General features: G+C 46.5%; 1 protein-coding gene and 1 long non-coding RNA gene across 2 annotated transcripts in view; one reads left to right on the top strand and one right to left on the bottom strand.

Moving 5' to 3' along the window:
• LOC308127026 (DENN domain-containing protein 5B-like) overlaps positions 1–24,006 on the bottom strand; it is a gene marked incomplete at its 5' end in the record, with an annotated part of 106,611 nt that extends 82,605 nt beyond the window's left edge. The window contains one exon of the mRNA XM_080491769.1: positions 23,889–24,006. Within this exon, the coding sequence (XP_080347895.1) occupies positions 23,889–24,006 (118 nt within the window). The remainder of the gene's footprint in view (positions 1–23,888) is intronic.
• Positions 23,941–27,210, top strand: LOC308127027. The gene is made up of 4 exons (XR_013936476.1): positions 23,941–24,741; positions 25,004–25,067; positions 25,306–25,387; positions 25,595–27,210. It is a non-coding gene; the product is annotated as an uncharacterized lncRNA (long non-coding RNA).
• Positions 27,211–27,469: the final 259 nt, after the last annotated feature.

The raw sequence follows: 27,469 nt of genomic DNA, 5'->3' as shown, positions 1-27,469 counted from the left end.
CCTCTCTCCCTCTCCATCTCTTTCTCTCTCCATCTCTTTCTCTCTCCCTCTCTCTCCATCTCTTTCTCTCTCCCTCTCCCTCTCTTTCTCTCTCCATCTCTTTCTCTCTCCCTCTCTCTCCATCTCTTTCTCTCTCCCTCTCCCTCTCTCTCCATCTCTTTCTCTCTCCATCTCCCTCTCTCTTTCTCTCTCCCTCTCCCTCTCTTTCTCTCTCCCTCTCCCTCTCTCTCCATCTCTTTCTCTCTCCCTCTCCCTCCATCTCTTTCTCTCTCCATCTCTTTCTCTCTCCCTCTCTCTCCATCTCTTTCTCTCTCCCTCTCCCTCTCTTTCTCTCTCCCTCTCCCTCTCTTTCTCTCTCCCTCTCCCTCTCTTTCTCTCTCCCTCTCCCTCTCTCTCCCTCGCCATCTCCCTCTCTCTCCCTCGCCATCTCTTTCTCTCTCTCTCCCTCTCCATCTCTTTCTCTCTCCCTCTCTCTCCATCTCTTTCTCTCTCCCTCTCCCTCTCTTTCTCTCTCCCTCTCCCTCTCTTTCTCTCTCCCTCTCCCTCTCTCTCCCTCTCCATCTCTTTCTCTCTCCATCGCTTTCTCTCTCCCTCTCTCTCCATCTCTTTCTCTCTCCCTCTCCATCTCTTTCTCTCTCCATCTCTTTCTCTCTCCCTCTCTCTCCATCTCCCTCTCTCTCTCCCTCTCCCTCTCTTTCTCTCTCCATCTCCCTCTCTCTCTCCCTCTTTCTCTCTCCCTCTCCCTCTCTTTCTCTCTCCCTCTCTTTCTCTCTCCATCTCCCTCTCTCTCCCTCTCTCTCCATCTCCCTCTCCCTCTCTCTCCCTCTCCATCTCTCTCCCTCTCTCTCCATCTCCCTCTCCCTCTCTCTCCCTCTCCATCTCTCTCCCTCTCTTTCTCTCTCTCTCCCTCTTTCTCCCTCCCTCTCTTTCTCTCTCCATCTCCCTCTCTTTCTCTCTCCCTCTCCATCTCTTTCTCTCTCCCTCTCTTTCTCTCTCCCTCTCTTTCTCTCTCTCTCTCCATCTCCCTCTCCTTCTCGCTCCCTCTCTCTCCCTCTCTCTCCCTCTCCCTCCTTTTCTCATCATTAATGATGGTTACCTGGGTTTAACAGAATGCTTTTAGTGTTTCTGAGCCTCAGTAAACTGTTCAACTTTACCAGCGGTGGATAGTTTCTGAGCCTCAGTAAACTGTTCAACTTTACCAGCGGTGGATAGTTTCTGTGTGGATAAAGACGAGGGAACTCCATAGAGTCAAGCTCAGGCTTCATTCAGAGCAAAACTCCACATCAGATTGTTTTTGAGGCCATATGGCCCAGCCCAAAGAGGAAGCATTATTCTGCTTTTCTTTTTTCAGTTTGAATCCAGATTGTTTTCAGGGAACTTGCTTTCTCATTTCTTTACATTTCTAAAGGCCTGGTGTGTCCACAGAGTCCACGTTGGTTACCGAGGGCAACGGACAACAACAACAGGCGCCTACTGAGTGCCTGTGTGAGAAGACACACCGGTATCCCCGTCTGTCCAGAGTTCTCACCAGGAAGTTCTGAGAGCATAGGGGTGGGACCACTGAAAGGCTCGGGGGGCCAAGGCTCCGATGGGAAGCAGGGGCAGCGCCCTGGTGGGGGTCTGAGCTTTTAGGCTATTGAGAAGGCGTATTGGGCATGTTAGGCTACAGCCTGTACATTAGGCCCTCGGTCCGTTCTAAAAACAAGTTAGTTGATGCTGTTCATTGGGGTGAACCGAGTTCACAGATCATGACACTATACCGAAGTAAATAATGGCCCAGGCTAAAGGCCCCTGCATCAGAACCAATCCCTTTGGAGGAATGTCCGGTCCAAGATGCTGAAGAATATACACCGCTCAGAAAACAAAGGGAAGACTAAAAGAACACATCCAAGATCTCAATTATTGAAATATTGCAGTTGAAATCTTTATTTAATATATTGTAAAGTGTGTTGAGAACAAATAACATCAAAATAATTAATGTAAATCTCAATTATTATTCCATGGAGGTCTGGATTTAGAATCATACTCAAAATAACAGTGGAAAATCAGTCAGGGATAGATCGTAATTTAGTAAACAGGGGTTCCACTAGTCCTGCAGACTTTGCACTAGTCCTGCACCCAGTGAAATATATTTTGTTAAACAAAAACAGTTTCATGTTATATTAAAATCATGATCAGAGAAATAATAATAGATTTTTTTTTAAATGCAACATTTCGTGTTGCAGGTACATCATCTTAGAGTTTTCTTCCCTCATGGCGGCAATAAAGTAGAAAAACTGCTCAGAATGTAGTCGCCCCCCCCCCCCCCCCCCCCCCCCCCCCAATCACCTGCCTGCTGCTGTGTGCTTAAATGGGCTTTTGCACTTTTACTTTTGCACGTGGTGCAGCAACAGCTTGAAGTTCTCCAGCTGTTATAATTATTATAATGGCCTGATTCAAAATACTGCAAGATGCTGTGTACTGTAGTGTAACTGGAGTGTAACTGTAGTGTAACTGGAGTGTAACTGGAGTGTAAACAACAGACTGCTGCTTTATGTTTTTGCTCATATTCATGCATGATTGTAGATTACATTAAAACATGGTGGTGGATCACTTGCTTTGTCTAAAAAGACTGCTACGAGTTACTTCATCTTGTATTGCATGCATTTTAGTATAGTATAGTATAGTATAGTATAGTATAGTATAGTAGCTACAGGACTGAGTCCAGACTCCTCACCTTGTAAGTACATGTATGTCTCTGTTCAGTGTATTACCAGTCATGAGACTGATATGTTTAAATTAAATTACATTAAAATTAAATTAAAATGAAACTGTCATAAATTAACTGGAAGAAGACAAATATTCCTTTGAGTGAGTGACTTGAGTATTTTCTTGTGCTGCACCTGCCATGTTGAAATGAAACTTTAATACTGAGCCCACTCACCCAGACATTAACCCATACCTGGTATGGCAGCCCTGCATAGCAAGTCATGTGGCTGTTGTGGAGCACTCAGCTGTGGGGTGAACCCAGCAGGGTCCAGCCGGCCTGGAATGTTTGCTGGAGAGAGCTGCCATACCAGGCAGGGCTTAATGTCTGGGGGTTTGGGATCAGTATTAAAGTTTCATTTCAATATCTTCATTATTCTTTTAGTCTTAAGTTTCCAAATTGAAATACCGTGAAATACATTGTAATATGTTTCTGTAATTGTAAATCCAGTCCACAGTTTGCAGCCAGCGAGCAGAGCAGCAGCAGGGAAACACTGGAGTCAGTTCAGCACCATGAAGCAGACCAGGATCATGGAGCAGAAATCTCTGCAGGTTGATATCAGAAATTTCTAATTTTGCACTCGTCCCACGGACTGGCCATCGGAAATGTGTAGAAGTCCATAGAAATATGTAGTAGTCTCAGACTGGCGTTAAGATCGACCCCTGACAGTGCAGGCTGATCCAACGTCAGTGAAAATTCCTCCAGACCAGTCAAAATGAGGCTCAGTAGTGTGTATAGCCTCCACATGCCTGTATGACCTCCCTACAATGCCGGGGCATGCTTCTGATGAGGTGGTGGACGTTCTCCTGAGGGACGTTCTCCTGAGGGACGTTCTCTTGAGGGACGTTCTCTTGAGGGACGTTCTCCTGAGGGACGGCCTCCTGAGGGACGTTCTCCTGAGGGACGTTCTCCTGAGGGATGTTCTCCTGAGGGACGGCCTCCTGAGGGACGGCCTCCTGAGGGACGGCCTCCTGAGGGACGTTCTCCTGAGGGACGGCCTCCTGAGGGACGGCCTCCTGAGGGACGGCCTCCTGAGGGACGTTCTCCTGAGGGACGGCCTCCTGAGGGACGGCCTCCTGAGGGACGTTCTCCTGAGGGACGTTCTCCTGAGGGACGTTCTCCTGAGGGACTTCTCCTGAGGGACTTCTCCTGAGGGACTTCTCCTGAGGGACGGCCTCCTGAGGGACGTTCTCCTGAGGGACGTTCTCCTGAGGGACGTTCTCCTGAGGGACGGCCTCCCAGACTTTGATCAAAGCATCAGTCACCTCCTGGACCGTCTGTGGTGCAACATGTGGTTGGTGGATGGAACCAGACATGATGTCCAGATGAGCTCAGTTGGATTGAGGTCTGGGGAACCGGCAGGCCAGTCCAGAGCATCAAGACCTTCATCATGGAAGAAGTGTTGACACACTTCAGCCACATGAGGCCTGGCATTGTCCTGCATCAGAAGGAACCCAGGAACCACTGCACCAGCATCTGTTCTCACACTGGGTCTGAGGATGCAGCAGCAGCCATTGTTTCCCTTCTGTCTCTCTCTCTCTCTTTTATTCCTCTCTTTCGCCAGACTCTTGCTCTTTGCTGCTCGTTAGTGATGTACTCCATTTCTCTTTACAGAGTTTCGATGGCTCGTTTGAGTCAGTTACGCATGCTCACTCTCACATGGACGCAAACGCCATGTCATTTACTCATGCACATCCGGTATTCTTTTCAAAGTACAAGCTCGGTTGGCAGAAGATTGTTTTGAAAATATGTTGTTTTGACTTTTATTTTGAAGTTGTGTCCAGAAATGTTGTTGGTAAATAAGGTTGAGTATGAAGCGCAGTTGCGAATCTCGGGTCTGAGCGTGGGAGTGCACGCACACCCCGTCTCGGCTGTTTAGTTCACACTTCTTGAAACCAGAGCGCAAAAAAAAGAAAAAAAGAAAAAAGACACCAGACTTTTTCCAGAACGGTTTTCCGCACTTTCGTTTGTCCAAAATTGTAAGAACAGCCCCCCCTGGTGGACGTGGGCCCTCATAGCACCCTAGTGAAGTCTGTTTCTGACAGTTTGAGCAGTGGGGGGGGGAACTAACACAAAATTATTTTGCTCCATTGATTTATTTTTATTTTGTATTTACTTGATGTTATGATTGTATAGTAATAACAAAAAACCTATTTGACCAGCACTGGATGCTGCCCAAATGATGCACCTGAACGCATCACTCACCTCCGTCTGCTGCTGGAGTTCCAAGACCACGGAAAGCAGCACAAGAGGAGGTCACGAAGCGCAGAAATATCACTTTTAGGGCAAGTTTTGGAGAAGCAGAGGCTCAAAACAACATTCATCTACATGCAGAAGTAGAATATGGCGGCATGAAGCTCGTTAACCCGTAAAAATCCATAAATTAGCTGCATCATTTTATGCAGGGTTCAAAGCGTGTGAAAAAAGTAGCAGCTTATAGTCCAGACATTACGGGATAAGCTTATAGTCCAGACATTACGGGATAAGCTTATAGTCCAGACATTACGGTATAAGCTTATAGTCCAGACATTACGGGATAAGCTTATCGTCCAGACATTACGGTATAAGCTTATCGTCCAGACATTACGGTATAAGCTTATAGTCCAGACATTACGGGATAAGCTTATCGTCCAGACATTACGGTATATTTTTAGAATTCTGTTCCAAAGTTTCAATTCTTTCAATTCTCATACCGATTGTCAGCTGTTAGTGACCAAGATTAGATAACATGTTCCACAGATCCTCTCCCCTTCATGTAAGTGACTGTAACAAGACTAAGCCTTGGACACAAGCTCCCTTTGAAAAACCAGAGGCCCCATAGCCGGGCCAGAACTCCAGACTCCATTACAAACATGGCTCCTCCGTCTCACTGCTGCTGGCTGACGTGGACGGAGTAGAAAAGTTGAAGAAATATTGTGAAAGGGGGCAGAACATGTGCTTTTGTTTACTCAGCCTAATCGCACAGGTCAGAGGTCAGTAGATGAGTTGGAGCTCAATCACCAAGAAATCAAAGTCCAAATGTAAAAGCACACACTCACGTTTCCTGTTTAGACCAGGGAAGCTAAGGATTTGCTGATGAACACGCTCGACAACATGTTTGCTCCAGAGAAGTTTTCAAGGAAATGCCCACACCAGATCAAAAACCCCTCAGATCCTCTAACAGTTCAATTTATGAGCTACAAAACAACACAGTTTTACACTGTTTGGGAGATGTGATATATATATATATATATATATATATATATATATATATGTATATCCACAAAACCCTTGTGAATGAATGAAGATAACACTGCATATTTCAATTTTAACGTCTGGGCTGTATATAAAAAAATTTGGGAGAACCAAAACCACGTCTTGAAAGAATCATTGCAACAGCCGGGCCTCAAACCCAGGAAAGAATCTTGCTCCAGAACTCTGGTGACTACACTGGTTCAGGAGCTTCTTACAAGGATTTGGTCACCACATCACTCACTTTAATCTTTCAAGATAAAAGTTTTCCCAAAATTTTCTCTCCACAACAAAAACAGGAGATGAAGTGAGGAGGGCGAGAGAGAGGGGTGGCGGCTCCTGTCTGGACCAGGAGTTTCTGACCGACCCAGGATAGACCAGCACCCTCTCTGTGTTCTGAGTCGTTCTTCCGCCCCCACTACAATGGTAGGGGTGTGTGATATGGGCAAAAGACAATATCTCAATCCTTTTTTAAAAATGTCCCGATAACTGTAAAGTGACGGTGTCCTCTAAAATGGGATTTCTTCACAAAGAAAAGTGAAACTTCTTCTTGCTGACCACGACGCCTATGGACGGACACAAAGTTTCACCACAGCAGCTCTTGTTTATTTTCTTTAAACACATTCATTCACAAAAGTGTTTGAATTTTACTTTCCAAAATATGGTTTCCCTTTTTTTCTTCTTCTTCTTCTCCTCTCTTGGCATTCTCTGAACTATTGACATTGCTGGGATTTAGTTCTTTGACCTTCTCTTCATCCACAGATCTGTTTTTGTCGCTCCAGCTCTTTCCGCCTGTAACTGCACCATTTTGAGCGCCTCTGCGTCTCCAAAACGTCCCTTAAAAACCAGATTTCTGTCTTGCTGACCTCATTAGGATGAAGGTATTGTAGTCATCATGTGCTGCTTCATGCAAGAGATGCCAGTGCAGAAATCTAAGATGGCGGTGTTACGGGCGCCGCGATACTCGTTCGTGGCTTCCGCCATTTTGAAATTACACAAATTGGAAGCTGGCATGCCGGAAGTGATGTACACGGAAAGCGACACACAGAAAGTGATGTAGGGAAGCAAACTTGCAGGAAGTGTCGTAGCGGAACCCACTCGCAGGAAACGACGCAAAGTGGAACGTTTAATCCTCAACGTAGTTCAACGTCATGGATTATTGTGTATCGATCTTCCTTTAAAAAATCCTGATTGAGTTTAAGACTAATATTGGATATACCTACTTTTAACCTTGCTGCCAATACAGATGTAAGTATTTTATAATCTGTATTCGAGAATGTAATAGGTCTTTGTTTGCTCAATAATCATTTGTCTTTTCTTTATTTGGGTATTGATTTAATTCTGCCTTGAATCATTGTCGTCAATCATTCCTTTACAGTAATACATTATTGCCTTAAATAGCAATGTTTGAATTTCTTTACAGAAATGTTTGTAGATGTTTGCAGTTATTTCATCTGAGCCTGGAGATCAGTCAGGGGCTGTTCTTGATGATACGTTCAATTCTTCAATTTTCAAATCCTCCTCTTCACAAACATTTCTAAAGTTTTCATCATTTGCAGGAATCAGATCCTTTATCTCGTTGAAAAGTAATTCAGCATTTTGTTTAGGCGGCGGGTCTGAGCAGACTGGATCAGAGACTGATCAGACACTTGACTTGAGTGATCCTGCATTTTGGCAAAATCCAGTTAAGTCCACAGGGAGTGGACATCAAACATGGACAAAAGAATTCCCAGCAGGTGCAGAGGGCAGCAATTCACACATTAGAGCTCAAAAAAGGCCTTATTGTGAACCACAATGATAGTGCAAATAAAGTGACAGACGGTGTGGCAGTTGAGCTGGCCACCAACGGGTTCTCACACAGAGCCGGTGTGGAGACAGCCTTCCCGTTCACCATACTCTATTAAACACAAAACACCACACTTCAGACACACTCAGGGGTCCTCTTGCTCCAGCGTGAGTCTCCTCCACCCGTCACCCCTTGTCTCTGGGCGGCTCCTCCTTTATGGGCGGAGATGTAATGAAGCACCTGATGTGACTCAGGTGAACTGCCTCACCCCTCTGCCAGTGATGGGATGGAAAAAGTTCCGCTTCCCGGTTGGCTCCACCGCTACGCGGTCAGACAATCCTGGGGAGAACCCTGCGCTATATATCGTGCACCTCTACTGGAGGTGTGGCTTTCAATGTCGTTCAGTTTGTTGTAGATTGTGTAGACTATTCAATGACAAGTGAAGGACCTTCGTCAGCGCTTTTCCTCAACAAGGAGCCACAGCAAAAAGATGAAAGAGCTGCATGGAGCTCCAGAGCTGCAGACCCCTGACCTGGACGGACTACTTTTCTTCAGCGCAATCGGCCGTCAGGAAAAAGCCATGATGGAGGGGGTGAGTGGGCAGAGCAACAGTGATTGGGCATTAACTAGCAGGCTGACTCGGCCTATGGACAGGCACATACACGCACACACCAGCTTGTAAGGCCAAATAAATTCATTTCAAAACCAAAAAAACACGGTCTATAAGAGTGTATTGAACTGTGCAGAGCAAACAGAACGGTTCCAGTTTTGGTGAGAACCATTGCATCTCGAATCGGTACACAGTGTGTGTCCGGCATACACAGCGGGCCACAGGCCCTGCACTGCAGGTCTAATCTGTCACAAGGGGCTTTAGGGTGTGTTCACAGTCGCCTGTTTGGTCCCAACCGCAGTTCTCTTCAGGGAAAAACCATTTCGATTGGAAAAAAAAGTTGGGAAATATCTCGCGGCCAGACATGGAGTAGTGAGCGAACACTATTGAGGAAGAAGTAGTGAAAAAGGCGCTTATTGATATCTGGAAGACTTTATATGGCGTTGTTTGTGGCTACCCATTAGCCATGAGCTAACTAGCCTAGCCACCACAGGCAAAAGCGGACCAATCAATGAGCCGTGTTTCTTCTTTACTTCTTCTCTGGTCAGTGTTAGTGTTGGGCGACAGCGCCCCCAAACCAGCAGCTGTTGTAACTGTGGGACATTTTCCAGTTGGTTTGGTCTCAGAAGTCAATATTGTTCCAACCCAGTGTATGTCCAGGGATAAGGGAAGCAACATAAAACCACACAAAAGAAGATAAGGTGAATAAGGCATGCAGCCGTTTATTTATACACAAAAATAATGAAATAATACAACCCACGCTTTTGTCAAAAAGCGGCACATAACAACACTACCCAGGAATCGGGTTTCATGAAGGGAAGCCTCGGCGGCAAATTACCTTTAAAAGATTGCTACGTTGCTTTGCTAACATCCACGTTGCTGTGTTGCTTTGCTGACATCCACGTTGCTGTGTTGCTTTGCTGACATCCACGTTGCTGTGTTGCTTTGCTAACATCCACGTTGCTGTGTTGCTTTGCTAACATCCACGTTGCTACGTTGCTTTGCTGACATCCACGTTGCTGTGTTGCTTTGCTAACATCCACGTTGCTGTGTTGCTTTGCTAACATCCACGTTGCTACGTTGCTTTGCTAACATCCACGTTGCTGTGTTGCTTTGCTAACATCCACATTGCTACGTTGCTTTGCTAACATCCACGTTGCTGTGTTAACATCTACGTTGCTGTGTTGCTTTGCTAACATCCACGTTGCTGTGTTGCTTTGCTAACATCCACGTTGCTGTGTTGCTTTGTGGTGTTTTGAGTGTAAAATCCCTCCAAACAGCAACATGTTGCCATGAAAAGTTGGATAGCACAGTGCTACTTCCCTAGCCTGCTCGCTGGCTGCAAACTGTGGAATGGATTTCCTGCCTCATTCCTCCTGGTCTCATTGAGACCCGCCTCCCTTCAGGAAATCCAGTCCACAGTTTGCAGCCAGCGAGCAGAGCAGCAGCAGGGAAACACTGGGGATCATTTCAGCACCATGAAGCAGACCAGGATCATGGATCAGACCAGGATCATGGATCAGAAATCTGTTGATATCAGAACCCGATCCCGGATCGGACTTATCCCTAAAAAGCACTAGCCCGTTCAGACAAGGTGGGCAGATGATTGACTTGCCCGAGCAAAGCTTTTACTGGCCCCGGACGTTGGGACAAGCCTTAATGTGGAGCCCTGGAAACCACTGATGTAGAGTATAAATCTTACAAAAAGGCTTTTTCCTCAGTGACAACTGGAGTTCTGAACTGTGCTCAGTTGGTTGGGCAGGTTTGCGGCTTCAGTCCCCTAACCCGCTTCACTGATATGTCAAAGCGTCCTTGAGCAAGACACTGGACCCCAAAATGCTCCTAATGATGGATGAGCTCCATGCATGGCAGTCACATCTATTGTAGGGAATGTGTATGAATGTGACCAACATTATAAAACATTCAGATTGCTGAAGCAGTGAGGAAAGCGTTACAGGAGTGAAATCCGTTGCTGAAGTTATTAAACTTATCTAAGTGATTATGATTCTAAGTAAGACCCCAAACTTAACAAAATATCTGTGAAAAAAAGAAGTGATTGTGCCTCTTTGTGGTCATGTTGAGCTACAGGTGATGCCGTCCTCTTTGAGAAGCCATAATAGCAACCCCCAGCACTCCCCCAGGTCCTTGATCGCCTCACTCTCCCATACAGAAACAACACGTGGAGCTGGGGTCAGGGGTCACTCAGATACCCTAACCCTTTATCGCCAATACATTATGGTATAATCTCACCAAGTCAGCATTAACAAGTCAGGAAGGTTCTGGTTCTGGCTGCAGCAGCAGTGTTGCTTTGAGCTGCTGGATGGGTTTGAATTCTTCATAATCTCAGATTAACTGCTCCTTCAGTAATCTGTAAACTGCTCTGCAGGGTTTCTCTGTGTGTGATTGGTCAGATGCTGCAAGCTCCGCCCCTTTCACATGAACACGCACACCTGGTCTGGGTTGAACCAGAGAGTTGAGAACCTGCTTCGCAGTAACGGTGATCAGGATCGCGCACATCTGGATAAGTCAACCAGGAAACAGATCCTGGATCTGTTGATCAGGGTTAGTAGTACTCAGTACTCAGGCCTCAGATCAGGCGAGGACTTCTCTGGATTGTTGAGCAGCAGCTCTGATCTCATGGCTCCATCCTGTCCTGACTGTGCTCCTCACTCCTGTCGTTTCACTGCTAACCCAAAATGCATCTGGTGTCAGTATGCAGGTACTATTTCAGGCTTAGTACGTCCGGCGGAGTGTATTTATACCTCCAACAGTCAGTGGCGAGGTATGGAGGACTGGAGTGTCAAAGCTGACAAAGTGTCTATTTACAGCAAGAATTAATACGGCTAATTAGCATTCCGGCGCAGCCTGAGAAGCCCAGAATCTCTAGTGGGTCACAACATGGATGGAAGGAGCAAAATACTGCAGGATGATACTGAATGCAAACAGAGGACCCGGCGGAGGAGCCTGAGGCTGGTCAGCAGGAATTCAGACCCTCTGCTTAGAACAATGGGTAGAGGAGGGGAATCAAACCTAAAATAAAGCAAAAGCACAGAATGCTCCCTAATGTAGAGCACTGAGGGGGGACGCGGGGGCACCAAGATGCTCCCTGTGCCAGATAATCATAATAAATAGACTTATAAAAGGAGGTTAGAGGGGCACTACAGAGGCAACATATTGACATCAGACTTGACAGCATTAGTGTCACACAGAGGATTAACATCACTGATCAGAATTCTAAATGATCCTTAGTGAAGTGGAGTCCAGTGCTGGTGTAAGACTGTAAATGGACCCCCATAGAATATGGACCCCCATAGAATATGGACCCCCATAGAATATGGACCCCGATAGAATATGGACCCCGATAGAATATGGACCCCCATAGAATATGGACCCCGGTGTCCATTTCCCGCTGTGCAATATAATTAAAGAATATGGACCCCGATTATATTTGCACTGATATTGTTGTCTATGTTCACATGTACGATGTGATGTGATGCAATAAGATAATCTCTGTCTGAGATCAATAAAGGATTATCTTATCTTACCAAAATACAATAGTTAGTGAATACAACTTTCCTTAAAGATACAGTACTATAGAGTAACAACGGGTTCTACATGTTCTTCAGGAACATGGCTTTGATAGAGAAGACACGTGGAGTAGCACTGCCGGCGGCACCTCTGTCCAAATGGTGCCAATGTCCATACTGGTGAGGACGACTTGGACTTTTATCCTTAAATATCAGTCACACCTGTTACCCTTGGGGTGAATTTGCCTCCAGAAAATGATTGACATGACATTGTTGACCAAGACTTTTTTTGAACGACGAGTATTTAAACTCTTATAAAAGTACAGTTCAGCTTCATTCAGCTTCAGCATTCACACTTGCATTTTCTATTGATAATGCAAACAATGGAGTTGTTCTTTAACTTTTTATCCAGACTCTTTCACGGTCTTCACTCTGGTCGTATCAAATACGACAAAGACACCCTGGAGAACATTGGTCCACATCCTGCAGCGGAATATGGAGCCCACATTTCAATCTCAGAGATCTCAGAGAGGAACAGCGCTCATCATGGGTGTCTTGTTTTTCTTATTTGCATTTGAAATGTTCTTGACCAGGTAGTTGATTATTTTGAATATTTCTAACATGAACATCGTTAAAGATATATAGCACTGAGTCTTTCGAGTTGGGACAAAATGTTTTTTGTTAATTCACACTATATTATTTAGAGTTATAGAATTCTGTAAAGTTTTAGCTGTTTAATCAGGTGAAAGAACAGGTTCAAAATATAAAAGATTGTTTGATTAATAAACGTCGGACACACTAAGAAGCAAACAAGTTCATGTCTTCCAGGCCAACATGTATCTGAAGTTCTTCATTATGATTTAATGGGGTTGAGTTACTCTGAAATGCAATAAAATACACCATGTAAACTCAAATTGTGATTTCACACTATACTTAAAAGTCTGAAAATGATTTCAGAATATCTTCACGTTGGCAGTCGTCCCCACGACCACGTGTCATCAGGCAAAGCCAAGTTCTCATTTCAACCTGCTGTAACGCTAAGAACAGTTTTGTGAAGTCTATGTTCACATTTATTTATGTGGTTAAAATGTATTAACATTTTAGTGCAAATATTATAGGGGGGGTCGATATTCTACATTGATCCGCGAGCGGACACAGATGCTGCTTTAGCCGAGCTGCACGATGCCATCACCAGGATAGATAGATAGAATCTATTGTCTGACCCAAGGATGTCAGAAATGTGTCTTTGACAAGGATCAAAATGGCATAAAACGCACACACAAAGGCATTAAGAACAAAAATACTCCTAAAAGACAATATTACAACGTTATTACTCAAAATAAGGGAGAAGGAAAAAGACCAGCTGCAAGTAGCTCAGTTCTCTGAGTTCTGGTTCCTCTGCTGGTGAGGCTGTGGCTGCAGATGGAACCAAGGATTCTGGCCAGTGGGACTTTATATCTTCTGCTGGTGGGAGGAGGGTGGATGAGTGATGGAGGAGGTGGGAGGAGGGTGGATGAGTGATGGAGGAGGTGGGAGGAGGGTGGATGAGTGATGGAGGAGGGTGGGAGGAGGGTGGATGAGTGATGGAGGGGTGGGAGGAGGGTGGGAGGAGGGTGGATGAGTGATGGAGGAGGTGGGAGGAGGGTGGATGAGTGATGGAGGAGGGTGGGAGGAGGGTGGATGAGTGATGGAGGAGGTGGGAGGAGGGTGGATGAGTGATGGAGGAGGTGGGAGGAGGGTGGATGAGTGATGGAGGGGTGGGAGGAGGGTGGGAGGAGGGTGGATGAGTGATGGAGGAGGTGGGAGGAGGGTGGATGAGTGATGGAGGAGGGTGGGAGGAGGGTGGATGAGTGATGGAGGGGTGGGAGGAGGGTGGATGAGTGATGGAGGAGGGTGGGAGGAGGGTGGATGAGTGATGGAGGGGTGGGAGGAGGGTGGGAGGAGGGTGGATGAGTGATGGAGGAGGTGGGAGGAGGGTGGATGAGTGATGGAGGGGTGGGAGGAGGGTGGAAGAGTGACGGAGGGGTAGGAGGAGGGTGGATGAGTGATGGAGGGGTGGGAGGGTTCCTCCACCTGCTCTTCCAGGAGGGACAGTAGAGTTTGTGTTGAGCCTCTTATTCTGCCGGCTGGTCGGTGACGCAGGATCGTTTTATTTCCTGTTTGCTGGTGAGGAAGTTGTACCAGGATGTGATCCTGAAGGTGAGAATGGATCCTATGAGTGACTGGTAAACCATTGTTAGAATCTTTTTACTGATGTTGAAGTGCCTTAACTTCCTGAGAAGACGGAGACGCTGGAGCGCTTTACTATAAATGGTGTGGGAGTGTGTTTGGAGGGACAGGCGGGTGTCTCTGTGTCCCTCGATACTTAAAGCAGTCCACCTGTCCAGCCTGTTCTACCTGGATAATCAGAGGATTAAAAAGCTGAGGTGTAATCGCTGCTCTGTCCCTGTCCCTGTCCCTGTCCACACAGCACAGCTCCTTTGTCTTTTGGACATTTAGCTCCAGTGATTTCCCCCTGAAGGTGCTGGCCAGGTCATTGACTGCCAGTTGGTACTGGATGGGAGCCTCCATACTGACCATGTGGACCACCAGGGCCAAGTCATCAGCATATTTAAAAAGACTTGTTCCCTCCCTGCTACAGGTGATGTCATTAGTGTAGGCAGAGGACAGAACGGGGGATAAAACACATCCTTGTGGGAGCCCCAAGTTTAAAAGCAGTCTACAGGATTTAAAACCATTTAAAAGCACCTGCTGTGGTCGTGCCGTTAGGAAGTCTTTTATCCATAAAATCAAGTAGGTTGGACCTGTAGGTTCTGGAGGCAGTGCAGCAGAGTGTCAGTGTTTCCGTGTTAAAAGCCGAGGAGAAGTCCATAAATATAATCCGAGTATGTGGTTGTGCAGAGTCCATGTTTTCCACATCTGCATTTAGAAGAGTCAGGCTTGCATCCTCCACACCTCGGTTTGCTCTGTGAGCAACCTGGAGAGGATCCAGTTTATCGGACATGTGTGACATTAAAGCTCACACCACTGCCACAGGCCTGAAGTCTTCGGTGTCCTCAGCGGGTCTTTATGGGGATGATTAAAGAGTCTTCCCACAGGTTGGGAGCACAGCCGAAGTCCAAGAGATGCTGGAACAGTCTGGTGATGACAGGCCCAAACTGTACAGCACAGTCTCTAAGCACCCTGCCCCTGGGCCTGTCAGGGCCACAAGCTCTGTGAGGGTTCACCCTCTGTACGATGGAGGTCACAAGCTGCTCATCTACAGTGATGGCTTCATCAGCGGGCCGACAGTTAAAACTTAAGTGTCCTGATGTGTTGTTATGGTTGAACCTACTGAAGAAGAGGTTTAATTCTTCTCATAAGTTTATGACAGATGAGATATTTCAATATTACGATCGTCACTACCAATCAGCTGACGTGTGGATGAATGACACTTCAAGCTCCCTGCCACTGAGAGCGGCAATTATTCAACTGATGGGAAATAATTCTGAATTACACAACTGAATGACATTGGGGGCTTTTCCACCGGAGAGAACCAGGTTCTAGTTCTGGTCCAGGGCCAGACTCAGCACCAGTTCTTTGTCTTTCCACTGCCAAAGCCCCGGACTACCAGGGGCTCAACTGCTGCTACGCTGGCCCCACTTCGTTGATGGGCCAGAGCAGGGCCAGAGCGGGGCCAGAGCGGGGCCGGAACGGGGCCTGAGCGGGGCCAGAGCGGGGCCGGAGCGGGGCCAGAGCGGGGCCGGAGCGTGGCCGGAGCGGGGCCGGAGCGGGGCCGGAGCCGGGGCGGGGCCGGAGCGGGGCCGGAGCGGGGCCGGAGCGGGGCCGGAGCGTGGCCGGAGCGGGGCCTGAGCGGGGCCGGAGCGGGGCCGGAGCGGGGCCGGAGCGGGGCCAGAGCGGGGCCAGAGCGGGGCCAGAGCGGGGCCGGAGCATCATTAGGTGGGGGCGGAGTTATCGCTACCTACACGGCGGATGAGACGCTTTATCAGTTAAAGCCAATCAGGCCGACCAACTTGTTAAACTAGAGTCCTGCCTCAGGGACGTTAAGTCCTGGATGTCTATCAACTTCTTAATGCTCAACACATCCAAGACTGAGGTTCTAATCCTAGGTCCTAAAAAGCTCAGGGATTACTTTTCAGATAGTCTGATTACCTTAGATAATATTACCTTAACCTCTAACAGTGATATTAGGAACCTGGGTGTTATTTCTGATCAGGATCTGTCCTTTATGTCCCATGTTAAACATGTCTCCAGGACAGCCTTCTTCCATCTAAGGAATATTGCAAAAATGAGAAACTTCTTGTCCTTCAAAGATGCAGAACAAATGCTTCCTGCCTTTGTGACTTGAAGATGAGATGATTGTAACTCCCTAATGTCAGGATGTCCAAACTCCTCTGTTAGGATCTTCCAGCTAGAGCAGAACGCTGCTGCAGGTTTACTAACCAGAACTGGAAGAAGAGAGCACATCTCCCCAGTCTTAGCATCCTTACACTGGCTTCACATCAAATCTAGAATAGAATTCAACATCCTTCTGATCACATCTAAAACTCTTCATCACCAGGCTCCGTCCTATATGGAGAAACTTCTAGAAGGGTCTCACCCTCCACGAGCCCTTGGCTCTGAGGATGCAGGACTGTTGGTAATCCCTAAAGTCCTTCAAAGTAAAAGAGGAGGCAGGAGTTTCAGCCATATGGCTCCTTTACTCTGGAATCAACTAGCAGCCTCGGTCCGAAGGGCCCACACCATTAGTTTATTTAAGAGGAGACTAAAAAGCTTCCTCTTTGATAGAGCTTCTCATTAGGAATAAAATAGGACCACTAAGTTGAGCTGCTCTAGGCCTAGACTGCTGAGGGGATTTCCTCTCTCCCGTTAAAGGGAGGAACTCTACATTTGGAGCTTCTGTTTCTTGTCTTTCTTTCTTTCTCTCTGTGTAACAACATTACTGGAGCCACCAGATCCTGACAGGAGGGGAGCAGGATCCAGGGGATCAGACCCAAGACTCCCAGAGTGGAGTTACCACGGTCCTACTACCCGACCCCACCACAGCACCGGGACCCCACCACAGCACCGGGACCCCCCCACAGCACCGAGACCCCACCACAGCACCGGGACCCCCCCACAGCACCGAGACCCCCCCACAGCACCGGGACCCCACCACAGCACCGGGACTCCCCCACAGCACCGAGACCCCCCCACAGCACCAGGACCCCCCCACAGCACCGGGACCCCACCGCAACGGCACGACCCTTAAACTCCAGACTGAGATTGGTTCATCATCAGACCAACGCTCATCATAGACTTTTCTTAGTATTTGTACTTATCTGGCCTGTCTGCCTCTCTCTCTCTCTCTCTTCTATTCCTCTCTCTCTCCCTCTTCTATTCCTCTCTCTCGCTCTCTTCTATTCCTCTCTCTCTCCCTCTTCTATTCCTCTCTCTCTCCCTCTACTATTCCTCTCTCTCTCCCTCTTCTATTCCTCTCTCTCTCCCTCTTCTATTCCTCTCTCTCTCCCTCTTCTATTCCTCTCTCTCCCTCTCTTCTATTCCTCTCTCTCTCTCTCTCTTCTATTCCTCTCTCTCCCTCTTCTATTCCTCTCTCTCGCTCTCTTCTATTCCTCTCTCTCCCCCTCTTCTATTCCTCTCTCTCTCTCTCTTCTATTCCTCTCTCTCTCTCTCTCTCTCTTCTATTCCTCTCTCTCTCCCTCTTCTATTCCTCTCTCTCTCCCTCTTCTATTCCTCTCTCTCTCCCTCTTCTATTCCTCTCTCTCCCTCTCTTCTATTCCTCTCTCTCTCTCTCTCTTCTATTCCTCTCTCTCCCTCTTCTATTCCTCTCTCTCGCTCTCTTCTATTCCTCTCTCTCCCCCTCTTCTATTCCTCTCTCTCTCTCTCTTCTATTCCTCTCTCTCTCTCTCTCTCTCTTCTATTCCTCTCTCTCTCCCTCTTCTATTCCTCTCTCTCACTCTCTTCTATTCCTCTCTCTGTCCCTCTTCTATTCCTCTCTCTCTCCCTCTTCTATTCCTCTCTCTCTCTCTCTCTTCTATTCCTCTCTCTCTCCCTCTTCTATTCCTCTCTCTCGCTCTCTTCTATTCCTCTCTCTCTCCCTCTTCTATTCCTCTCTCTCTCCCTCTACTATTCCTCTCTCTCTCCCTCTTCTATTCCTCTCTCTCTCCCTCTTCTATTCCTCTCTCTCTCCCTCTTCTATTCCTCTCTCTCCCTCTCTTCTATTCCTCTCTCTCTCTCTCTCTTCTATTCCTCTCTCTCCCTCTTCTATTCCTCTCTCTCGCTCTCTTCTATTCCTCTCTCTCCCCCTCTTCTATTCCTCTCTCTCTCTCTCTTCTATTCCTCTCTCTCTCTCTCTCTCTCTTCTATTCCTCTCTCTCTCCCTCTTCTATTCCTCTCTCTCTCCCTCTTCTATTCCTCTCTCTCTCCCTCTTCTATTCCTCTCTCTCCCTCTCTTCTATTCCTCTCTCTCTCTCTCTCTTCTATTCCTCTCTCTCCCTCTTCTATTCCTCTCTCTCGCTCTCTTCTATTCCTCTCTCTCCCCCTCTTCTATTCCTCTCTCTCTCTCTCTTCTATTCCTCTCTCTCTCTCTCTCTCTCTCTTCTATTCCTCTCTCTCTCCCTCTTCTATTCCTCTCTCTCACTCTCTTCTATTCCTCTCTCTGTCCCTCTTCTATTCCTCTCTCTCTCCCTCTTCTATTCCTCTCTCTCTCCCTCTTCTATTCCTCTCTCTCCCTGTCCTATCCCATGTACTTCTCCCCCCAACCGGTCAAGGTGGATGCCCCCCCCCCCTCCCCCTTCCAGAGTCTAGGCTCCGCCCCCTTTCTTCCTGAAGAGGGACTTCTTATGAACTGTTCTTCCTGAGAGGGAGTTCTTCCTGGTTTCCACTGTTGCTTGTTCCATCTGCTGCTCTGGAAGGTTTAGTTGGGTTCTGTTGTTCTCTATCATTGTAAGAGGTTCTGGAAGGTTTAGTTGGGTTCTGTTGTTCTCTATCATTGTAAGAGGTTCTGGAAGGTTTAGTTGGGTTCTGTTGTTCTCTATCATTGTAAGAGGTTCTGGAAGGTTTAGTAGGGTTCTGTTGTTCTCTATCATTGTAAGAGGTTCTGGAAGGTTTAGTTGGGTTCTGTTGTTCTCTATCATTGTAAGAGGCTCTGGAAGGTTTAGTTGGGTTCTGTTGTTCTCTATCATTGTAAGAGGTTCTGGAAGGTTTAGTTGGGTTCTGTTGTTCTCTATCATTGTAAGAGGTTCTGGAAGGTTTAGTAGGGTTCTGTTGTTCTCTATCATTGTAAGAGGTTCTGGAAGGTTTAGTTGGGTTCTGTTGTTCTCTATCATTGTAAGAGGTTCTGGAAGGTTTAGTTGGGTTCTGTTGTTCTCTATCATTGTAAGAGGTTCTGGAAGGTTTAGTTGGGTTCTGTTGTTCTCTATCATTGTAAGAGGTTCTGGAAGGTTTAGTTGGGTTCTGTTGTTCTCTATCATTGTAAGAGGTTCTGGAAGGTTTAGTTGGGTTATGTTGTTCTCTATCATTGTAAGAGGTTCTGGAAGGTTTAGTTGGGTTATGTTGTTCTCTATCATTGTAAGAGGTTCTGGAAGGTTTAGTTGGGTTCTGTTGTTCTCTATCATTGTAAGAGGTTCTGGAAGGTTTAGTTGGGTTCTGTTGTTCTCTATCATTGTAAGAGGTTCTGGAAGGTTTAGTTGGGTTCTGTTGTTCTCTATCATTGTAAGAGGTTCTGGAAGGTTTAGTTGGGTTATGTTGTTCTCTATCATTGTAAGAGGTTCTGGAAGGTTTAGTTGGGTTCTGTTGTTCTCTATCATTGTAAGAGGTTCTGGAAGGTTTAGTTGGGTTCTGTTGTTCTCTATCATTGTAAGAGGTTCTGGAAGGTTTAGTTGGGTTCTGTTGTTCTCTATCATTGTAAGAGGCTCTGAGATGTTTGTTGATGTGATTTAGAGCTTTACAAATAAAATGTAATTGAAAATTGAATTGAATTAATGTCAAGCCCTGACATCTAATTTAGCAGCAGTTTTCCATTGTGGTTTTTTTCACGCTATTCATGGTAACATCATCGTAATGAACTTCACCTTCATGTCTGGTATCACGTTCTGGCCGCAGGCTGAGGTCTGCATGAGGCTGCATTGCTCTCCCCTACAAGATGCTCCATTATTATTTTCTACCCACAGAAATCTATAATGAAGCCAGACTTCTGGTTCCTCAGGAACTACTAAACAAACTACAAACTACTGCAAATGAAAGTTGGAGCTTTTAGAGCTAAAATTAGCCTTTTAATGGCTTCATGTGAAAGAGAACTTTAATCAGAGTGGTTACCTAGGTTACCATGGAAACGGCTGTAGAGCAGTTCTATCATTCTACACCTCCATTCCTCCATGTTGAAGCTTTTGATTCAGACACGTCCAGAAATAAAGTGAAAGGAGCAGAAAGTCACTCTGGAATGTTGGAATGGTGGAAAATAAGACCCAAACTCATTTACGCGTTATCATTTTTTTCTCTATGGCCACTCCGGGGGGGGGGGGGGGGGGTTCGCCTCATTCATGTAAACATACATATGAATGGAGCCTCAACATTGTTGCATTGATGTGTTTAGAAAGAAATCCCCAAAAAAGATTAAGAGTTAATAGACACCGTTGTGGCTCAGGCCCCTTTTACACCACAACGTTTCACCTGGCAACACCTAATCCCCCCCAAAATAGTGGGGGTGTTTCCACTGCAGCAGCGGACACAGACACAACGATGTAGTTAGTCTGCCGGGCCACTGGAGGGCGCTGTGGCTTGATTTTGTAATGAAACTACACAGACGTGTGCAGAGAACAAAACACTATAAAGGTGAAGAAAATGGAGAGAACCTGACATCCTAGTGGACTGATGAGGAACCGGATGATATCAGGGAGAGTCTCAACTATTAAACTACTGATCTGGACCATAAAACTAGAATATGGACCGCGGGTCGTACCGCCGCGGGTTGTACCGCCGCGGGTCGTACCGCTATGGGTCGTACCGCTATGGGTCGTACCGCTACGGGTCGTACCACTACGGGTCGTACCACTACACGACCGCCATGTTTGTTTACAACTGGGTGAGCAGGAGGGAGGGGGAGATGAGCAGTAACAGGCTCTGTAGCCTCCATCAGTCTCTGCAGGAGGGATTAGCTCTGTGAAAGAATCTTTCCACCTTGAGAGCCGGATTAAAAACTTTGTGGATACAGTGGATCAGAACACTGGTGTCGTGTAAACAGACCCCCCAAAGTGAAGAACGTTTTGCAGATACACTCTAATTCGTTGTCGTGTAAACGGAACCTGAGATTTACTTTCACTTTACACCAGGAATCAAACATAAGGCCCGTGGGCCAAAACCAGCCGCTAAAGGCTCCAATCCGGCCCAACAAACCACCAAGCAAGGTGGTTATGTTGGATATATAGGTTTTATTTTTTTCAACATTTCACGGTATTTTGCAGCAGAATGTTTCGTTAAAATTCACTATGTTGAGACTGTAGTCATTTCCAGTGGTAATTGTGTGATCACGTACACTGTGCACCACAACAAAGCTAAACTTTAAAGTGTGAAATTAAAAGAAATGAACTGGTGTCGTGTAAACGGACCCTCCAACAGTGAAGGAAGTTTTGTGGATACAGTGGAATCCGTTGTGGTGTAAACGGGGCCTCAGAGAGGACATGGAGAGTAATGTTGCAACGGGAGATTGAAGTAAGTTGTTAGCATCTATTAGCATCTACTAGCATTTTACGTTAGCATCTAATGTTGTGGTTTTTTATTGTCCACTAATACACACTCAATGTAAACAAAGGTTTGTATTGTGAAGGCCACAGGCAGCAGAGCAGCAGTAGCAGCAGCAGCAGAGCAGCAGCAGAGCAGCAGCAGCAGAGCAGCAGAGCAGCAGAGCAGCAGAGCAGCAGCAGAGCAGCAGCAGCAGAGCAGCAGAGCAGCAGCAGTAGCAGCAGCAGCAGCAGCAGCAGAGCAGCAGCAGAGCAGCAGCAGCAGAGCAGCAGCAGAGCAGCAGCAGCAGAGCAGCAGAGCAGCAGCAGTAGCAGCAGCAGCAGCAGCAGCAGCAGCAGCAGCCGCCACGACTCCCCAAACAGCAGACACAATCTGAAAGTGTTTGCAGGCTCCTGACCGGTCCCTCCCTTAACAACCCCTCACAGAGCCCGACCCATTTCAGCAGCAACCGCCAATCTTACCAACGATTCTCACACAATCCGATCTTTCGTCTCAGACGGCCGAGAATCGTGCAGTTAGTGGGAGTCTTAAGGCCGAGCAGAAACTAGTGGAAGAGCACAACTAGAATCCACCAGAGTGACGTTCCATTGGAAACATGATTAAAGTTTGAATGGTGTGTGTGTGTGTGTGTGTGTGTGTGTGTGTGTGTGTGTGTGTGTGTGTGTGTGTGTGTGTGTGTGTGTGTGTGTGTGTGTGTGTGTGTGTGTGTGTGTGTGTCCTGCTCTGAGGTGACTGCAAAGCGTCCAACATACTGAGGCGTTTCAAGTGACAACACTTTGTTACAGAAGTACAACCACCAATATTGATTAAGAAAACTAGAATATCACTGTTCTCCTGTTACTGTGGAGGTTTGTTACTGAGCAGAACTAGTTCCCATGGCAGAGGTGTGCTTGCTCAGTAACAGGGCAGTCTCCATAGGGGTGGGGGGGTTCGCATTGCGAGCATGAAAGAAAAGTTCCACCTTGTGTAAATGGACACAAAAGGGACGCCCGTTTTCGTTGTGGTGGAAACAGGGCCTGAGTCTGGATTAGAGGAGAGCAGCATTAAACTGGGGCAGGAGGGTTCCACGGTGCATCAGGGTGTGTTCCATCCTGAGCTGTCTTTACAAGTGCACATGGCTACTGTCGAAACGTTTCACCATGTAGTTAAATATGAATTCTCCTTTTATTCTATGACATGACAAACATCATAAACATGAGTTGAGTCTGAACACAGCAGTTAACAAATGTATTTGTAACAGTAAATAGTAAAATGACATCTGTACAGAACTTTATAAGATTAGAATGTTAACTTCAATATCTTAAAATTTAATTAAAATGTAAACTAGGGATGCACCGGTACCACTTTTTGTGTACTAGTATGCGTACTAACCTTTAATTATACACACACACACACACACACACACACACACACACACACACACACACACACACACACACACACACACACACACACACACACACACACACACACACACACACACACACACACACACACACACACACACACACACACACACACACACCACCAGCTTGTGACTGAATGGTGAACCCATGGGCCCGTCCAGACCTGGTGTTAACTGCATTTGGGGTAATCCAATGACAGGTGGTGAGCCCTGAAGACAAACAGGTACCAGAGCACTTAGAAAAACCATTTTCCAAGGTGGTCGAGGACACATGTGACCACACAGGCCTGGTAGTGTGGTCACCATGCTGAGCACTATGGTAGCAGGGAATACAGAATGTGTAATGGGTAAATGCCACAATGCACACTGTGGTATCTAGTTCTAGTATTAGAGCAACTGAAACTGGTGCGAGTCCCGTTCAGTGAAAATCAAATCAATGTCCAAAGCAGAGACGCTTCATTCTGAGAAGTTAATCACAGGAAGATGAACCGGATAAAAGCATGTGGGTATTGTTTTCCAGACTGCTTCACCTGAAGTGAAAAGACACTAATGTGCCTCTGAAACTCAGCATGCTGCTCGTGCAGCGTGCAGCCTCTCACCCTCCTCGCTCAGGTAGGCAATGCTTCAGTGCTAAATAATCAGTCCTGCAGAAACAGAGTCCCTTCAGAGGGTCTCTGGTGGTGAACCGGGGCCACTGCTCACCAGCAGAGAGTCCCACCGGGGCCACTGCTCACCAGCAGAGTCCCTTCAGAGGGGTGATCTGCTGGTGAACCGGGGCCACTGCTCCGTTTTGCTTCAGACTAACTTGAAACACTCTAATACTTGTTGAAACATGAATGAAACACGACACAAACCTGCTAATTCGTCTGGCTCCAGTCCAGTTTCCGTGTCTATCCCACAAACAACGAAGTAGTGCGCGAAGCGGCACGGGGCCGCGCCGGACCCGGCGGAGCTCCCACTCATCCCGGCTTCAGAGTGAAGCGTGCCGGCCTCCTCCTGCTCCGAGAGCCGGGACACCCAGCCACGCTCAGAGGAGGCAGCAACTACATGAAACACCGGAAGAAGCTCTGCTACCTGCTTTACAATTTTAGGTGATAGCTGTAAAGTAGTTTTCCCGCGGCGGTGCGCTCTCGGTGGACCGTCGCTGGGTTCGGGTCAGTAACAGGAGCTCCTCCGGCGCACTGCGGAGCGGAGCGGAGCGGAGCGGGGTCCCACTGTCTCCGCCTCCGTGCTGCCCGGTGGGGGTGGACTCTGATGGGCGGGGTATTTGAATTCAACTTACTTCACTCCGTGTCTATTTTTTCTTCAACTCGTATTTAAAATAAGAACAGTGAGCGTGAGTAAACCTTTGTCCTCGTCCTTTCATAACAACGCGCACCTCGGCGCCATGACGCACGAGAAGAGCTCAAGTGGGCGGAGTCAAACGCTGAGCCTGTGACGCCCAGAGGCATTATAAATAATACAGAGACATTATAAGGAATACAGAGACATTATAAGGAATAAATAAACATTATAAAGAAGACACCACATAAGCTGCCGCGGAGCAGGAAATACGGCAGCCGTCTTGGTCCATTCTGTCAGACCTGTGAAGAGAAACTGCAGGAGGAGAGAATTCAAGACCACAGAGTATTGTGCAGAGTATTTCTATTCTAATCCCAGGACTGGAGAAAGCAGGGGTCGGGGGATTATTATTCACAGGTGAGATGGAACATTATTACTGTTTGAATTTTGCGAATATTATTATTATTCTGTATTTCTGTCCAGCAGCAAACTTTGTTTACAGCCTGTCCACCGGCTAATAGTCCAACTGAGACTATATAAATCTCATGTTTTAGATTACAACTGACACAGCTTGCTTTTGAAGAAATAAACCAAATATAGCTGGTATAACATGGACCAGCACATTTTACCAGGTGACACAGGCTGGATTGTTCGCATGTAATTCTTTCACTCTTAACAGAAGTAAGATTCCTCTCATGTCTCATCCCTCCATCTTCAGCTTCTCCTTCACCTCCAAAGAACAGGTGTGTCGTCATCAGTCTATTAGCATTCATGAATGTAAATATTCTATAGTCAATCACAGGGCAGGGTGAAATACATAATAAATGTGTGTGCGTGCGTGTGTGCGTGCGTGCGTGCGTGTGTGTGTGCGTGCGTGTGTGCGTGCGTGCGTGCGTGTGTGTGTGCGTGCGTGTGTGCGTGCGTGCGTGCGTGCGTGCGTGCGTGTGTGTGTGTGTGTGTGTGTGTGTGTGAGACCTCCAGAACCTCCAGAAAAGCTGCAGAGAGCCTGAGTGTCCCTCAGGAGGAGCCAGAAGCTTCAGACATCCTGACGGTCCCAGACACAGTAAGACCTCTGCTGTCTGCGGACACTCATATTAAACACATGTATGTAACTGAAGACATGTTGAACACACACACACACACACACACACACACACACACACACACACACACACACACACACAGTGCTAAGAAAGTGGACCAGACTCTAGTGGGGTGAAGGTTCAGTGTGTGAAGTGAAGAATCACTCTAACATCTTCCTCCCTTCCAGCAGGACCACAGCTCTGCCTCGCTGCGTCTCCTGCTGCTCTGGAGGCCAGACGCCACGAAGCTTTATCACGAGTTGACAGTCTGGAGTGGGAAAATGATGGACTGATCTTAAATCTTTAGACCAACAGCTTGCAATCGTCCAATCTCCCAATGTGTTAAAGCGCCGCGTTGCCATACAGACAGAGTTGGAGCTTATTACTAGCAGCGAGGCGGAGCGTCTATTATTAGACTCACGTTGAAGATAGTAGGAACATGGAGATAAATCAGACAGACTACCTTCTCATCAGTTGGGCCGTCAAGCGTCATCCTGATTAGTCCCTCATATTAAAAATGCTTCTGGAGCCTCGGTGGAGGACTCTGTCCTTATTAATTCAGTTTGACTCCTTGCACAGTTCTGAGTTCTCCTCTGACTTGACTGGAGTTTTTGGATGGCCTTATATTTCCTACTGTAAATTCAGATGCAGTTAATTAATTACACTCCAATCTGACAGTTGCAGAACTTAATTTGACTTTACAAAATCTGCAAAATAATACAGCGCCAGGCCCGGACAGGCTTCTGGTGGAATTCTTTAAAACATTTCATACTAAACTCATTCCGATATTATATTCAGGTAATATTGAATCCTTATCTTGTGGCACTCCCCCCCCCCCCCCCCCCCACACTGAAACAAGCCTCTATTACTGTTCTTCTAAAAAAGGATAAAGCTCCAGATTTATGTTCCTCCTATAGACCTATTTCTTTAATGAATGTTGATTCTAAAATACTGGCTATGGCTCTCGCTCGTTTGGAGAAGGTGCTTCCCAGCATGATCTCTACACTGGAAAAAGGAACATGTTGATTTTAATTTTTAAAAAAAGAAGCAAACTCATTGCCTTACAAAAACTAATTTATGTTAACCTAAATTACTTCTTGAGAGTTTGCAGTACTCAAAGTAAACTGAAGAATTTAGATTACGGTAACTTATTTTGAGTTAATTTACTCAAAGTAAACTAGAGAAATTAGATTATAGTAACTTGTTTATTTTTCGTTTGTAGTACTCAAAGTAACTGAAAGCTTATCTTAAGTTTTAGTCATTCATCATATTAAAGTCAAAATAATAATGCATTGGTGTTATATATCTTTCTTGACACTCAGAGACGCTTTACATTACATTATTCATTCATTCCATACTTGATGGTGGTAAACTACAGATGTAGCCACAGCTGCCCTGGGGCAGAGTGGCAGAAGTGAGACTGCCAGTCTACACCACCATCAACCACTCACTCTCTCACGGCATTCACCCAGACAGTTCTTTCTACATTACCATGTGGTTGTATCATTACCAATAATGTTAAATCTAGATATTTCACCCTGAATACAGGCTGCAGGCAGGGCTGTCCTCTGTCGCCCCTCCTATTTGCACTCGCCATTGAGCCCCTGTCAATTTATTTGAGGTCCTCCCCAGACTTCACTGGTTTCACCCAGCTGCAAACGGAATTCAAACTTTCACTGTATGCTGATGATTTATTGCTGTACACTACAAATCCCAAGACTGTTTTTCCAAATATTCTCTCCTTTTTTCATAGCCTTGAAATTATCAAAGAGCGAATGCTACCATATTAATAAACTGGCAATGCAACTTTGTCCATCAGATATTCCTTTTAAGTTCAGCCCCTCTGGTTTCAGGTATTTGGGTGTCAATATATTCAGATCCTCCAAATCTCTTCATTCTGCCAATTTCTCCCCCCTGTTATCTGAGATAAAAGCAGATTGTCAAAGATGGGCTTCACTCCCCCTTACATTGATTGGGAAAATTAATACAGTAAAGATGAATGTTCTAACAAAATTTTTATTTTTGTTTCAGTGCCTGCCCATTTTGTTTTTACCAAAACAGTT

This window comes from Lipophrys pholis (assembly GCF_963383615.2).
Source record: "Lipophrys pholis genome assembly, chromosome: 22".
Classification (NCBI taxonomy): domain Eukaryota; kingdom Metazoa; phylum Chordata; class Actinopteri; order Blenniiformes; family Blenniidae; genus Lipophrys; species Lipophrys pholis.
This window is presented reverse-complemented; position numbering and strand designations above follow the sequence as displayed.